The 17692-nt window shown below is 36.0% G+C and overlaps 1 protein-coding gene across 1 annotated transcript; it reads left to right on the top strand.

Moving 5' to 3' along the window:
- Positions 1-3583: 3583 nt before the first annotated feature.
- Positions 3584-16817, top strand: LOC133330331 (glutamate receptor ionotropic, kainate 2-like; the record flags this gene model as incomplete). Its single annotated transcript, XM_061538788.1, has 6 exons — positions 3584-3685; positions 8856-9132; positions 9298-9499; positions 9590-9812; positions 16278-16393; positions 16650-16817. Coding segments are annotated over exons 1-6 (1041 nt in total), but the record flags the coding sequence as incomplete, so codon positions are not given.
- Positions 16818-17692: the final 875 nt, after the last annotated feature.

The following is a 17692-nucleotide window of genomic DNA, read 5'->3' as shown; positions in this document are numbered from 1 at the left end:
AACTAAACATACCAATGTTTGGTATTTACCTATTTTCCCTGTGTTTAACAGAAACAAGCCTGCAAAATGCAGAATAGTCTGGGATGCGGCTGCCAAGTTCGAAGGCATTTCCTTGAATTCCATGCTAAATAAGGGTCCCGATTTGCTGTCATCATTACCAGCAATACTATTTAAATTCAGAGAAAAATCAGTTGCCATATGCGGAGATATAGAACAAATGTTCCACCAAATTTACATTCGCGAAGAAGACCGTCACGTGCAGCGATTTCTGTGGAGAAACTGTGAAGTGAATAGAGAACCAGATGTTTATATAATGAACGTCATGATATTTGGGGCTTCTTGTGCCCCATGCATCTCACAATATGTTAAGAATATCAATGCATTACAATTTGAGACTCAATTTCCACAAGCCGCTGCTGCCGTTAAAGACAATCACTATGTCGACGACTTCTTATATTCCACCGATTCTGTCGATAAAGCTGTAGAAATTGCGAAGCAAACTCAATACATTCAGAGCAAGGGAGGCTTTAATTTGCGTAACTGGTGCTCAAATAAAAGTGAAGTGGTTAACAAGCTGGATAATAAGGAGTTAAATTTGGAAAAACAATTAAATGTTGGAACGGATAACACAACGGAGAAGGTTCTTGGAGTTTTTTGGAAGCCAGCCGATGATACAATTATTTTTAAAATCTCGCCTCATATTTGGAATAATGATTTAATACGAGAAGAAAAGCCGGTGACCAAGCGACTAGTTTTGAAGGTCCTTATGACAATATACGACCCACTAGGCCTCATCGGAAATTTTCTCATGTATTTAAAGATAATCCTTCAGGAAATTTGGAAAAGCGGGGTAGATTGGGATCAACCTATCCAAAATGAACAGTATGTCAAATGGAGAAAATGGCTTCAGTATCTGCCCGAATTGGAGCAAATAAGCATACCTAGATGTTATTTGCAAACATTTGCAGATTACGAAAATGCAGACCTGCAGTTACACACCTTCGTAGACGCTAGTGAGAACGGATATGCAGCAGTGGCTTACCTTAGAATATCACAGAGCAATAACACCATTTGCTCATTAATAGGGTCGAAGACGAGAGTAGCGCCACTACGAATGACTTCTATTCCACGTTTAGAATTGATGGCGGCTCTCATAGGCGCCAGATTTGCAAATAATATTATTAAACAACACTCCATTCCATTAAAAGAAAAACACTTCTGGTCAGATTCCAGAACAGTCCTCAGTTGGCTTACACATAACAGTAAGAAATACCATCAGTTCGTTGCTTTGCGGATAAGTGAAATATTAGAATCAACGGAAATAAATGAATGGCACTGGGTTCCTGGCAAGCAGAATGTTGCCGACGAAGCAACAAAGTGGGCTAGAAGACCAAATATTTCAAATGAAAGCCGATGGCTAAAAGGACCACCATTTCTATTGGAACCTAAATGTAAGTGGCCAATTGATACTGCTACGCCAGAACCGTCAGAAGTAGAGGCACGCATTAGTTTCCACAACGATGAGGAAATATTAATTAGTGCCTGTCGTTTTTCGAAGTGGAATCGAATGTTACGATCCCTTGCGTACGTGGTGAAATTCAAGAACATTCTGAAGAAAAATTATAAGGTGAAAATGGAGCTAACATCACAGGAGTTATTTGAAGCAGAATGTCTATTGTTCAAAATTGCCCAGCAAGAATTTTATGCCAACGAAATACACGTGTTAAAATCTAATAAGAACTTAACAAAATCCAGTTCATTGTACAAACTCTCACCGATATTCGATGAAAATGGAATTTTACGTGTTGATGGCCGAATTGGCAACGCAAATATTCCACAATCCGGAAAAACCCCTATTATTCTTCCCAGAGGGAGCCGTATAACATTTTTGCTAATATCGCATATCCACTCAAAGCTACGCCATCAAAGTCAAGAGACTGTCGTAAATGAGTTGAGACAAATGTATTATATACCTCGAATGAGAGTTGTGGTAAAAGATGCAGTTAAACAATGCCAGGAGTGTAAGATTAAGAAATGGCGTCGATTACTTTGGCCCAGTAATGGTAACAGTAGGCAGACATACAGAGAAACGATACGGAGCTCTCTTTACTTGTTTAACATTAAGAGCAGTTCATATAGAGGTAGTTAACACTCTTAATACATCCTCGTGCATAATGGCTATTCGGAACTTTATTTCTCGGAGAGGAACGCCAAGAGAATTTTACAGTGACAATGGCACTAATTTTGTGAGTGCAGAGAGAGAATTTCGAGTGGCAGTTAACGAGATGGATAAAAATGAGTTTATTCGAAATTTTACCACTGCGACAACAATGTGGAAGTTTAATCCGCCCTCCTCTCCACACATGGGAGGTGCGTGGGAAAGGCTAGTAAGGTCCGTTAAAACAGTTCTCTATAATATAACCCCTAGTAGAGCACCAACTGAAGAATTGCTACGCAGTATGCTTGCCGAAGTCGAGAACATAATAAATTCGCGCCCTTTGGTTTATGTGCCAATTGATCACCAGAATGCCGAGGCGTTGACACCAAACCATCTTTTGCTAGGTTCTTCTAATGGTATGAAACCATTAGCATCATACAATGACAGTGGAGTGGCTCTCCGTAGTAATTGGTTATGTTCTCAGCAATATGCTGACGCATTTTGGCGGCGCTGGGTTAGAGAATATTTGCCCTGTTTAACATTGAGATCTAAATGGCACGAAAAGGCAAAACCGCTGAATATTGGTGACTTGGTTATTGTGGTTGACCCATCGAATCCGAGGAACGTATGGCCAAGGGGAAGAATTTTGGAGACATCTTTAGCAAAAGACGGTCAGGTGCGAAGCGCAAAAGTTCTTACATCTAGTGGTGTATTAGTGAGACCTGCTACAAGATTAGCTGTACTTGATGTGGCGGAGAAATAGAAGTATGTCTTCGAAGGCTTCTCGTCATACTGCGGGGGGGTGTTACCGCCACTGGTGATCATTAAGCCCCAAGTCGCCCACTTATTAATATTAATGGTCTGTATTCACCTGTATAAGAAATATCGATAACATACATCGATTATTGATAATTATCATATACTCCTTTTTATACATTGTTCTTCTTGTACTAAAAAATGAAGTTAGAAGCAAGGAGTTTAATGCGTAAGAAACTCATCTTTCTTTTGCAATAGTTGGTCAAACAGTTAACACACTGATTAAATTAGATGGTTTGAAACCAAAAAGTATGTATAAAATATAACTTTATATATTATAATCCCTAACGTTATGAATTTATTTAGGAATTAAAACATATGGTTGTGCCACACAGTGGAAATAAAGAAATACATGCATTTCAATAAAACTAACCCGTGTTGCTGATTCATTCAAATCATCTGGGCCATCTATCGTGAACAATAAATAACCAGCTAAAATGGGCAAAAGTCTCTATGTCAACAATATTTCGAAATATCTCAAATAGACTGAAATAATTAATATATTGTGATGGGTGTACAATCAGACGATAGCTCCTAAGCACTTTATCCAAATAACCAAACGTATTATACCACGTCTAACACTCAAATAATTTATTAATGAACTTACTATTATATCTCATTTACAGCGTGCCGATTTGGGTATTACCGATTTAACCATGACTTCTGATCGTGAAAGTGCTGTTGATTTTACAATTCCATTTATGAATTTGGGTAAGTGTGCAAAAGCCTTTTCCCCACTTGACATTTGATATTCTTTGTTCCGGTTTTTCGGTCTCAAGCACACAAATGCATCCAATTAGAGTGATAATAACCGTGACATTGCAGCAAAGGAAAACAACAGCAACAATAATAACAACAACAAAAGAGTGAAAAGCAAGCTGTGAAAAAATAATGGCAAAAGTTGTAGCAAGTGTGAAAATGTGTAATGTCAGCATTTGAAAAAGAAAATGGAAATGGAAACTCATTAATGACTTTTCGTGAAATTCTAGTTGTCCTTGCATTTGCAGTTGTCAACATTGTTGTTGTGATGTGCTGTTGTTGTTGGTGGTGGTTGTGCTGTTCAAGCACAAGAAGAACATCATTACGGAGGGAGAATATACTTAGCATGTGCAAATAATATTTCCTAAAAGCAGTTTAGGTCGTTCATACCATAACACAGAAATGGCAAGTGATGTCGACAATTGATAGGTATGTCATGTATGTACATATGTAGTTATAACATGAAAAGATTATTCTCCTTTAGGATTTGGTTTCTGAAATTGTTGACTAGATTTTACTCGATACATAAAATTGTACCACTTGTGAACGAGGACACACAAAATATATTATATGTGTATCATGGTGAAATATTTGATATTTGATTTCATAAACACGTTTTTAGTGATGGACATCTCTAGTGGCATTATTACATGTCTATTTATATACATAAATCATTGCATGTATTCTTTCATTACTGAAACAATCTCTGTGACAACAGTTCTAATTAACACTGAATGGATGACATACACCGTGAGAAATAGTTGACGTCTAATTTTTAAGCTATACTGATTGGGGTTTCTAACAATTATGTGCATTTCTGGGGTGTAAAACTTCAAGGTAGTATTCGATATTCATCGTACAACCTTGTGACAAGAATTCATGATACATTACGGACAGAGATCAAAACCTTCACATTTGAAAGAATCTGTTATGATTTTTATACCCTTCACCGCAACGTGGTACAGGGTATTATGTCTTTGTGCATAGTTTGTAACAGGCAAAAGGAAACGAGATAGATCCAAGGTTCTTTTGAGAATATGCATAGAATCACTTTCTGAGTCGATTTATGCATGTCCGCCCGTCCGTCTGTTGATGTTAAATAGAAACAAAGTACAAATCGCATTTATTATCAGATTTGGATGATATTTGGTCCAATCCTATTGAAATTAGAGAAAATTGGTTTAGATTTAGATATAGCTTATATATATATATTCGTCCGCTTTAATGTAAATGGTGCACCAAACTCTCTAAATTCAGTACAGTTAGACGTCCGTGCAGTTTTGTTGAAATCAGTTCAGATTTACATATATCTCCCATACATAGTTTCGTCCGATTTTAGGTAAATGGTGCACTAAACTCCCAATATTTGTCCGATTGACAAAATTTTGCACAGCTTACTAAGTTAGGTCCAGATTGACGTCTGTGAAGTTTGTTGAAATCGGTTCGGATTTAGATATAGCTCCCATATATATAACTCCCAATATTTGACCAATAAAGACAAAATTTTGAACAGCATACTCAATTCACTCCAGTTTGAAGTCTTTGAAGTTTTGTTGAAATCGGTCCAGATTTAGATATATCGTCTGATTGAGACAAAATTTTGAAGTATTGTTGAAATCGGTTAAGATTTAGATATAGCTCCCATATAAAATGTCGATCAGTGCACCAAACTCCCAATATTTGTCCGATTGAGACAAAATTTTGCACAGTGTACCGAATTCAGTCCAGTTTGTGAAGATTTACAGATAACTCCCATAGCTCCCAACTTGGAGCCCGATTGACATGCAATTTTTTATAGATTTCTGAATAGTATTTGTATTTTTATTGGTTCAAATGTCTATGTAAAAAATTTCGCCCGATTCCATTTCAATTGTCTTCGAAAGATGCTATGTCTCTTATATGTACAGTCTCCTTTCCATCGAATTAGTGTAGTTTCGTCGAATATAAAGTACTATCCAGCGCGCTGTGTGAATGACTGAAGCCAATGGTCAAGGACTTTATTGGACCATATCAAAGATGCTTCAGGCCTGGGAAATCCACCATTGTCCAGATTTTCACTTTGCGCCAAATCCTGGAAAAGACCCACGAGAAACACATCAACACATTTCAATTATTCGTCGACTATAAAGCCGCCCTATCCGTTCAGAGGTGTTTAAGACCATGACTGCGTTTGGCATTCCTGCGAAATTAATACGGCTATGTAGGATAACTTTACCTGGCACAAGGTCAACAGTTAAAGTCGAAAAAGAACTCTCGCAAGCCTTCAACACCGAACGCGTGACGTCCAGTAGAATCAAACCAACTATGGAACTTGGGAACTACAGCTTCGAAGTAGTCAAAAATATTTTATATACCTTTATAATGCCATAAATAAAACTAATAGCATCAAGTTTGAAATTCGGAGAAGAATAGTGTTGGCCAACAGATGCTGAGGTGAGCAATCTAGGAACAATGCCACCTCCCGCCAGACCTAACTTACATTTTACAAGACGCTGATACTACCCGTGCTGTTAAATGGATCTGAAGCATGGGTACTTGCACAAACAGATGAGGCAGCTCTTGTGGTGTCGAAAGAACCAAGAGCTTTACAATCTGCAGCGACTACGTTAGCTAGACCATGTTGTGAAAATGGATGGAGATGCCCCAGCTCAAAAGGCATATAAAACCAAACCACCTGATGGTTCACATAGAAGGAAAGGCCACAATTTGGATGGAAAGAACAAGTGGAAGACAACACTGCCGAACATGATATTTCAAATTGGAAGAACTGCGCAAAAGACCGACGCCTGGAAATCGCTTTCATGCTCGGCGTATGGAACAAATGTTCTGTCAAGAGTCAGCTAAGTAAGTAAGTAAATCGGAACCGATTTTCATGAAACTTCATACACATCATTCTAGGCTTAATTCAGTACGCTGTGCCAAATTTTGTGGAAATCGAACGAAAATATATATGGGAGCTACATCTAAATCTGAACCGATTGAGCTGTACCAAAATTCTTCCAATTCGGATCGTAAATGCGGACATGCATAAATCGACTCTGAAAATGATTCTATTCATATTCCCAAAATATACCACACTGTGGTACAGGGTATTATATTTTGGTGTATATGCTTGTAACAGGCAAAAGGAAACGAGATAGGTCCATGGTTCCCTTTGGAAAACAGGCATAGAATCACTTTCTGAGTGAGTCCGTATGTCCATGTTAAATTGTAAACAAAGTGCAGGTCACATTTGTTATCCGAATGAGATGGAATTTGGAACAGATCATTTATTTGCCCCAAGGTTAAACTCCACTGAAATTAGTGAAAATCGGTTCAGATTTAGATGTAGCTCCCATATATATTTTCGTCCGAGTTTTTGTAAATGGTGCACCGAAGCCCCTATAATGCTGAATTGAGTCTGGAATGACGTGCGCTAAGTTTCGTAAAACCGGTTCAGATTTAGATATAGCTCCCATATATATTTTTGCCCGATTTTAAGTAAATCGTACACAAAAACCCTGTATATGTTTCGAATTACACGAAATTTAGCATTGCGCACTGAACTGAGTCTAGAATGATGTCTGTTGGGATTCGTGAAAATCGGTTCAAATTTAGATATCGCTCCCATATATATTTTCCTCCGATTTCATGTAAATGATGCACCAAGGTCTCTATATTTCTTTGGATTTGCACGAAATGTGCTTTGCATATTGAATTAAGTCTATAATGACATGTGTTAAGCTTCTTGAAAATCTATTCATATTTAGATATAGCTTCCAAATATATACTTTGGTCCGATTTTAAGTGCACTGGTACACTAAAGACCCAAAGTTTGTCCGATTGGCTCACAATTTTGTACAATCTCTCGCAAGTTTCGTTGAAATCACTTCAGATGTAGATACATGTCCCATCTATATATTCGTCCGTTTTTAGGTAAATGGTACACAAAACTCCTAATGTTAGTCCAATTGACACGAAACTTTGCACAACGTATCAAATTGAGACTTGAATGACGTTATTAAGTTTTGTTGAAATTGGTGTAGATACAGACATAGCTTTCATATATATTTCCAACGGGTGTCTGATTGAGATAAAATTTTTAACAGTGCGGCATACCAAATATCGATTATCAGATTTCTTTAAATCGATTTACATAAATTTGCCCCATTGTATGCAAACGACTCTAAATCTGTCCGAATGAAATAAAATGTTGCAGAGATTGCAGAATGGAATTTGTACGGATTGATGTTCGATAAGGCAACATCTGTTAGAATACATATGTAGAATATACTCAAAGCGGTGAATGGAATCATATAGTCGGCCCAGTCCGACTGTACTACTTTCTATAGTTTGGCAAAGATATGATGAAGAGGTTTAGAAGTTCGGCTGGGCCTAACATAACGACTTGTTGACTTGTTTCTATAAAATTTCCTATTTCACATTTCATGTTAGTTCCACATCACGTAAATAAAAAAACATATTTTCTTTTATTCCGGATGATGTATTTACATAAATATACGTATATATTGTCTCTTAGCAAATATTTATATAGATTTCACACTTTGTCTTTTTTGTGTATTGTCCCAAAATGCAAATAAAACAAAACAGAAAAAAACGAATCTGTCAGTGTACATATCATTAATAACTGTAAAATGTTCAAGCACCCAACTAGGAATAGTATGGTGGCAATTTATTCCAAGCCTCCCTAAATATTCAAATGAATGAAGCTCATGTTGAAATCCATGCACACACACACTCACATATATATACACTATATTTCCTCTAATGATGATGATGATGGTGGCAATAACACCCAGAGCAAACCAACCATAGTATCATTGCTAAATGAGAAAGCATAACAACAGCCTGCATTATGCAAGGACAATCCAGTCACAACAGCTACAACAAAAACAACAACAACAGCAGCAGCAATGAATTGTATTTAAGTGTGGCAGCATTGACATTAGAAGACTATGCCTCAAGTCCTGCCACAAATGTCCTTGAATGCATTCTCGTTTAGAAAAGTAACCAATTTATTTTTACTTCAAAATATGTGTCTTCTATTTCGTGCTTTTATATTTGTGGCTTTCATTTTTATGCTTTATCTTCTCTTTATTCGTCTTTCATTTCTCCTCCGCAGGCATTGCAATCTTATTTCGCAAACCAATGAAGGAGCCCCCAAAACTATTCTCATTCATGTCACCGTTTTCGGGTGATGTCTGGCTTTGGCTGGGCATTGCATACGTGATGGTGGCACTGAGCATGTTTGTGCTGGGTCGCATCTCACCACCTGAATGGGATAATCCGTATCCTTGTGTTGAGGAGCCTACCGAACTGGAGAACCAATTTACTTTTATTAATTGCTTTTGGTATGCCATGGGGACCCTGCTGCAGCAAGGCTCAGAATTAGCAGCGAAGTAAGTTGAATGGCATAGGAATACATGCATACATTGGGGTGGAGGGTATATTATTTTTTTATAAAATAGAAAATAAATTATTTATTTCTACTTAACCAAACAGTTAAAAAGCAGAGATCGAGATAATGAACTAGGATGTACTAATTATATTTTTTGTTGTTGCAGAGGCTTTTCGACAAGAGCAGTTGCCTCTTTTTGGTCCTTCTTCACCCTTATATTGGTCTCATCATACACCGCCAATTTGGCCGCTTTCTTAACCATCGAATCCCTAAGTACACCCATTGAAAATGTTGAAGATTTGGCGGCAAACAAAGGTGGTGTCAATTACGGCGCCAAACATGGTGGAAGTACATCGACATTTTTTAAGGTTTGTGGCGACAATCTATCTCAAGTTGCATCTCGTGTGCAACACAGTTTTAATTGAAATCCATTTAATTTTGTCTTTATCACCACCAAGGACGCCAAATATCCTACATACCAGAAAATGAATGAATTTATGACAAGCCATCCGGAATATATGACATCAACAAATGCCGAAGGTGTTGAACGTGTCGAGAAAGAGAACTATGCCTTTCTAATGGAATCGACGACCATTGAATATATTACGGAGCGACGTTGCAGTTTAACGCAGGTCGGTTCGTTATTGGATGAAAAAGGATATGGCATTGCAATGCGTAAAAGTAAGTTTAACAATTTGTGGATGGTGGTTACTATGTGCAGTTTGGTTGTGGTGGGATTTTAATCCTTTGAACACCAATACATTTTTCATGCTCACCATTTTTTAGAGAAACTTCTGAAATTATTATCTGTATTTATCAAAGTATAGAATTTTTTATCATAAAACCACCGTTTAAATATCTTTATTTATTTTGCAGATTAGATACACATTTTAAACCAGCCTCCATATATTGGTTGTACCAAATTTCGGTGTTTTTTAGGAATTATGAATTATTTATATTTTGAATTCTTTTGCTAAAATAATCGAAGTAGTACAAATGTAGCCCCTTTTTATACCCTTCCCAGGGTATTAAGTTGTTTTGCTTATGTATGTGACAGGGAAGCAAACGACATAGAGCCATGTTAACTTTAGGTAATATGCATATAATCACTTTCCAAGTCGATTGATATATTTTTGTCCAAACTCCCAAGCTTTTTCCTACTGATATGAATTTTGACATAACATGTGGAATTGAGTGTAAGTGTGTTAAATTTCATTGAAATCGTATCAGATATAGATATAGCTCCCATATATTAGGTTGGGGAAAAATAAATCCATTAGCAGTCGTAACATCGCCCAGGAGCTAAAAATCTACCCTAAAACTGTTTTGAACCATTTATACAAAGCTTTAGTCAAAAAGAAGCTCGATGTTTGGTGTCACACCAATTAACAGAAAAAAAATAGAATGGATGAATTTCCATCTGCGAAGCCTTGGCCAAACGAAATGGAATAGACCCATTTCTTAAACGGATGGTGACTGGAGATGAGAAATGGATCACATACGATAACCCTGTGCGAAAACGATCGTAGTCAAAGAGCGGTGAAGCCAACAAGAGAGGTGTCGTATTCCATCAGGACAACGCACATTTACAGTGACTCGCTAGAACCATCGGGAGCTTGGTTGGGAAGTTTTAATGCATCCGCCATACAGTCCGGACTGGGTTGTGAAAATCGACTACTAGGGTTTTTTGCAAAATAGCAGGAATACCTTTAAAAGCAGGAATACCTTTAAAATGGCAACAAATCATATTACAAAACGGTGTATATTTGCCCAACTCGGACATTACGAAGTATGTTAAGTAAAGTCCTATAGATTTTATAAAAGTAATGGACTTCTTTTCCCTCAACCTAATATTAACCGATCTTTTCGAAAAACAATAGGGGTCTTCGTTGGCCAGAACCCATCTATTCCTGAAGATTTGTCGACAACCATGGCCTGTATCGTTTTTACGGACGACACACATGTCTAGATCGACTCAGCTAGTCGAATAAAAACCAGTAAGGAAAGTAGTAAAGTCGGGCTGGGCCGACTATATGATACCCTTCACCACTTTGGTATATTCTACATATGGGTATTCTCATTTTTTTTAATTCCATTAGAAACAATTGTTTTGATTTTATCTTTATAAATAAACTAGCGGGCCCGGCAAACTTTGTCTTGCATAGCATTATTGTTGATGTATAATTCACAAATATAATTCAAGATAGCCCAATATTAAGCTACACTCCACGATTTAAGATATTGCTCTGAAATTTGCACGTATTCCAGATATTGTGGACTATAGATTAACGTTTTAGAAATACGTCATAATTATTTTCGGTATGTTGAAGTTCTTATTCCCGATTTCCAACCTGAGTGTGATATGATATACTTCTCAATAATTTGTTGTATTCTCCAAAAAATGTTTAAAACAATGTCAATCCAATTGAAAAAAATAAATATTTAGAACATTTTCAATAATTGACAAATGTAGGCTTAAAGGAATGATACGCTACCGATTTTCGCCAAAAATATCTAAAAACAAAACTACGACGTGGTGCAATTCAAATAGTTCGATACTAAATTCGTGAAAATGCCAATATGTTGCAAAATACTTTTTGCAAATTTTTCGCGGTTTTTGACTTTTTCTCATCTTTTAAACCTTCCCTGGAGCTCCACAAACATTTCAACATTCAACATAGCTGGCCCGGCAAACGTTGTCTTACATAGGAATATTGTTGATGTATAATTCACATAACGATAGCCCAATATTAAATTATCTTTAAGATAGTGCTCTGAAATTTGCACATACATTGAAATTGCGCAGAAAGTGTCCGTACCAAATATTATCAATATTGGCCCATGTTTCGGTGTACCGCCCATATAATGGTAGCCCTAGACATTCGGTATTTTGAAGATCTTAGGCACGGTTTTCAACAGAATTGCTTTTAGTTTAATATAGGGGATACTTATTGAACAGAAAATCGCACTACATAATGGAACTCCACATTATAAAATCTCCTTACAAAGAATTATCAATATTGGTCAAAGTTAGTGGGTTCCACCCATATAATGGTATCCCCCGTAATTTCTCATGTTCTGTAAAATCTTCCTACCAATAATTAATATGTCTCCATTCCCATTCTTGTAGTTAAAATAGTTCATTCCAGGATATTGGGGGGAGACACATTTTTGCGACAAAGTATCTACTTAGGTCCGAGTTTTGATATAGCATCTTTATAGCATTTATTATAAAGTATTATAAATACATTGACCGAATTTCCTATAATTAGGCATAATGAATCCCTGTGAATAAAAAACATCATTCCAGGAATTTTGCACTACAGCTTAACGTTAAAAAACGCCATAATTATTTCCAGTTCAATTTTCGGTATGTTGAATTTCGTACTCCCTTTTTACAAATTGAGTGTTATTGGTAGTTAGCATGTTCAATACGAAGGGGTAGCATCTTACGGAGGTTTTCGTATAACCTTCAAGTCGCTACGTCATCGCTAATTTATATAAAATTGCTGGTTTTTTGTTTGTTGTTCTTTTTCCAGCTGAGCTTAATGATAGATTTTTGCAAAGAAGATATCTCGTATATTATACTGTGATAAACATTTTTAGTGTCGGATATATGCGAGGTGTTTAAAATATATTAAGCAACGATTAGGCATATAACCGCCTGATTTGATATTTCCCGTGGCATAGCAAAATTTCAGGAACTTTAAGGAACAACATATTCCTATTATTATTATTTTCAAACAAATTAATCAAGGGCATGGATCTTAGAATCAGAATTCCCATAATGGACACGAACTCGATTCAGAATCTCTTCTGATTTTCCATCCTTGCATTAGTCCCAAAATGTACTTGCATTCTATGGACGAACTAATTCAGGTCGTCTTCTCCTCGGCATCTTAACGTTATTAATTAATGACGTTAAGATGCCGAACAATAGTGTAACTATGACAGGGTCACTATCTCAAAGGATCACAAAAGTAAAAAAAGTTCTCGCGCACGTATCGGTAATCGAAATTTAATCCTTTCAGAAACTTAATTTGTGAAAAAATTTTAAATTTATCAAACTTAAAAAAAAACTTCTGACAAAAAAAGCAAATTGAATGTATGAATCTACATTTTATTTAGAAAACATTTGTATGGGAAATATAAAAGTCAGCTTTTTAGAGATTTCCCGGCATTTATTCGATCTTTTCGATCTCACCTTTAAACCTTCCCTGAAGCTCCACGAACATTTTATGACTATGATAAGAAAAATCCGTTCAGCCGTTCTCGAGTTTTAGCGAGACTAATGAACAGCAATTCATGTTTTATCAATAAATGAACCGACTAACATCAATCCATATACATGCTTTTCTGCAACCTATGCTAAATATCAAATTTGGGTAAATCAATTTATAGCACACTTCATACACACTATTCGATAATATCAGACACCCGTTCGAAATATATATGAAAGCTATGTCTGCATCTCCACCCAGTACCAAAAAAAGCGCAATAAATCTAATCTCAATTGAATACGTTGAGTAAAATTTCGTGTCATTCGCAGGTGTTTGGTGCACCATTTACCTACAATCGGTCGAAAATATATATGTGACAGATATATCTAAATCTGCATTTTCAGGAAAATTAACACACATCATTCTAGACTTAAGACAGTACTCTATGTCAAATTTCGTGCAAATCAAACGGTATATAGGGACTTTTGCACAACATTTACCTTAAATCAGAAGAAAATGTATATGGGAGCTATATCTAAATCTTAACCAATTTAACACACACCATTATAGACTTAATTCAGTACGCAATAAAAATTTCGTGCAAACCGAAGGAAATGTAGAGGCTTTGGTACACCTTTTACACAAAATCGGACAAGAATATGTATATGAGCTATATCCAAATCTGAATCGATTTCCACGAAACTTGGCAGACATGACTCCAGATCCAATTCAGAACGCTGTGCCAAATTTCGTGCAAATCGAAAGATATATAGGGTTTTGGGTGCACCATTTACATTAAATCGGACGAAAATGTCTATGGGAGCTATATCTAAATCTGAACCGATTTTCACTAAACTTCGCACACATTATTCTAGGCTTAATTCAGTACGCTGTGCAAATCGCAAGATATATAGGGTCTTTAGTGCACCATTTCTATTAAATCGGACGAAAATATATATATATATATATGGGAGCTATATCTAAATCTCAACCGATTTTTTACGAAACTTAGCAGACATTATTCTACACTCAATTCAGTACGATATGCCAAATTTCTAGCAAATCGAAAGATATAAAGGGACTCTAGTGCACAATTTACCTTAAATCGGACGAAAGTATAAATGGGAGCTATATCTAAATGTGAACCGATTTTCGGGACACTTAGCACACATTATTCTAGGCTTATTTCAGTGAGCTATACCAAATTTCGTGCAAATCGAAAGATATTTAGGGACTTTGCTGCAACATTTGCCTTAAATGGGACGAAAATATATATGGGAGCTAGATCTAAATCTGGACCGATTTTCACGAAACTTAGCACACATCATTCAAGGCTTAATTTAGTATGCTGTACCAAATTTCGTGCAAGTCGATATTTAGGGACTTTGGTACACCATTTACTTGAATCGGTCGAATATATATATGGGAGCTATATCTAAATCTGAACCGATTTTTCCCAATTTCAATGGGGTTCGTCCTTGGGCCAAATGAATGAGCTGTGCCAAATTTCATCCAATTCGAATAATAAATGCGACCTGTACTTTGTTCACAATTTAACATGTACAGACGGACGGACGGTCATGCATAACTCGACTTAGAAAGTGATTCTATGCATATTCTCAAAAGGAACCATGTGTCTATCTCCTTTCCTTTTGCCTGTTACAAACATATGCACAAAGACATAATACCCTGTACCACAGTGTGGTGAAGGGTATAAATATCCAGGTACCTTTAATGATCCTATGCCCACTTTCCAACCGAAGAGAATATATTTTATCATTACAAAGAGAATGTAATTTGACAGTCCGTGACCTTGTTGGATAGACGACTACTTCACCGATCAATATAGTTCTATGTTTCCACATTGCACCTATATAAAGGTCAGTTGTCATTTTCGTTTTTAATTTCCGATAATTTTTAACTATCTTGAAATTCGATTTTTATGTGAAGGCAATCAAAATTTGGTCCCGACCAAAATAAAAAATAATTCAAATTTTTATTTTTTCTATAGAGCAAATCTCCCTCCCAAAAATTATTAATATTCGCCTTCGTTAAAATCGGTTCAGATTTTGAACCCATATATGTGTTCATTCGATGTGGTGCACTCAACTCCCAATGTTTGTTTTCTATAGAAAAAAATAAGACCTATGAGTGTCAGATTGAAATTATATTTTTCTTCAATAATTACAATTGTTCACCTTAAACAAATTCGTCCTAATATTTTGAGTTCCATTGAAAATTTTCTACTAGGCTTTGAAAGTGTTAATACGAACCCTCACCCTACAATTGTTTAAAATGAATAGTTATGAGCCTTGTTAGGTGAATTTTAATTACAGCATATAAGAAGGATTCATTGAATCGATGGTGCTTGTTCACCAGTAAGGGTATCAATTTGTGTGAGAGATTCACATGTGGGGGGTTTTGTGTAAAAACAGTCGGAATACTAATGTAGTCTCTGTTATGATGAAATACTGTTGATTATTGCATAAAAATTGCAACGAACAGAATGCATGACACAATGCTAAAAAATCTTAAATTAAGGACTAATTTAAAGACAGAAAAAAATTTTAAAATCGATAACAATTAAAAGAAAGGAGAGAATCACTCACACTGAAATTATTTTGAATACAAAAATCTTAAGGATTCATGCTGATCTTTTTAAGTTTCACTTTTTTAGTTTCCAAAACTTATACAATAATAATTCTGATGTATTAAATGACTATTGTCATCCATACAGAATGTTATCCAATAAAATTTAGATTACATTAACCAATTCCCAGAATAAGTTCTTATCTCTTTCTCTCTTTATTTCAATGTATTACATATATTCACAGAACTCTTTAAATCGAAATGTAATCCTTCAAATCCACTTTAGATACAAAAGCATTAATGGCCCATACTTTGTCTTGTATTCCCCTTTCAATAGATTGGCCCTATCGTAACATTCTCAGTCAAGCGGTTTTGGAGCTGCAGGAACAAGGCGTATTGGCCAAAATGAAAACAAAATGGTGGAAAGAGAAACGTGGCGGTGGTGCTTGTGCGGTAAGTATCGAACTTCCTCCAGTTAATTAAGCGTTCTTCTTCTGTCTGTCTTTGTGTGTGTGTTTTCTTTCTTCTTCCATTTTTTTTCCACAAACTTAAAACCTGGAATATTAAAAGAAAACTCGAAAAGTTTCTGTGTTTTCGAAAAATAATGGGAAAAAACATTGTTTTAATCTGAGTTTGGACAGAAAACTCTTCCATTTCATTTCTGTTGAATGCAAACAACAAAAACAATAACCAAATTTTTAAATCTAAGGCTGGTACATCGGAAAGCGGAGCTGTGGCCTTGGAATTTAGCAATTTGGGTGGTGTTTTCTTGGTAACAATTGTGGGCTGTGTATTTGGCATATTCGTATCCGTTTTGGAAATGTTAATTGGCGTGAAACAGCGTTGTGACGAAAATAAGGTATTGTCAAAGGCAAAGGTTGTGTTGGCTCCCTTCAAAAAAATGCGTTTCAAAAGGGACAATTTATAAATTTGAACAGTTGTTGTTTATTTTTTGTTTACATATTGCCATTTTATTACCGCTACACCTGGTATGAAAAAAAATAATTAAGTATGCCCTGTTTCCATTGCCTATTAAATTATGTTACACCACATTTTGTTGTTTAAGTTTTTCTTCTATTAAATTGCGGGTCAAGCTAAACTCCCTTCTCACCTCATTACATATGTAAATATCATACCTCTCTTTTTGTCACAATAGTATGTCGCTATAGTGCTAGTCGAAATTGTCTTTTGAAATTAAGATAGAGCTCGAAATATTTGGATAAAAATATTAAGCATATTTCGAAAAAAAGAAATATATCGTCACAGTATAAGACTTTTGAAGGTTCTAGCCGCATCGTTCAGCCGAACACTATTAAAAAAACAGTGAGCGGAGCAGTATAGTTGGACGGGGCCGACTATATGATACCCTACACAACTTCCCCGAAAATCTAACAATCTGTGGTTCTATATTCTGGGCTTGGACAATATTTCGCGGTTTTTGCAACCTCTTGACCGACTATCTTACTTACTTACTTAGCTGACTTGTGACATAACTTTCGTTTCATAAGCCAGGCAAGTTCGGCCGGGCCGAACTTTGGATACCCTCCACCATAGAAATACTGAAAATGAAAATATAGGGAACATACATAAAACTACAATTCTACCAATAGATTTATATGACGCATACTAAAGCGGGAACAATTTTTACAACATTGTGTAGGAATTAGCGAATACTTGGTATTTTCATTATATAAGAGATTATGCCTAATTAAGGGCCGATATAGCTAAAGTTCCAACCTCACGTTCTAGTTT

The sequence above is a fragment of the Musca vetustissima genome, unplaced genomic scaffold (genome assembly GCF_032173495.1).
Source record: "Musca vetustissima isolate MV318-11 ecotype Yass unplaced genomic scaffold, APGP_CSIRO_Mvet_v1 utg154858, whole genome shotgun sequence".
In the NCBI taxonomy this organism is placed as follows: Eukaryota; Metazoa; Arthropoda; class Insecta; order Diptera; family Muscidae; genus Musca; species Musca vetustissima.
Note: the sequence above shows the minus strand (reverse complement) of the source record. Positions and strands in the feature narration are given on the sequence as shown.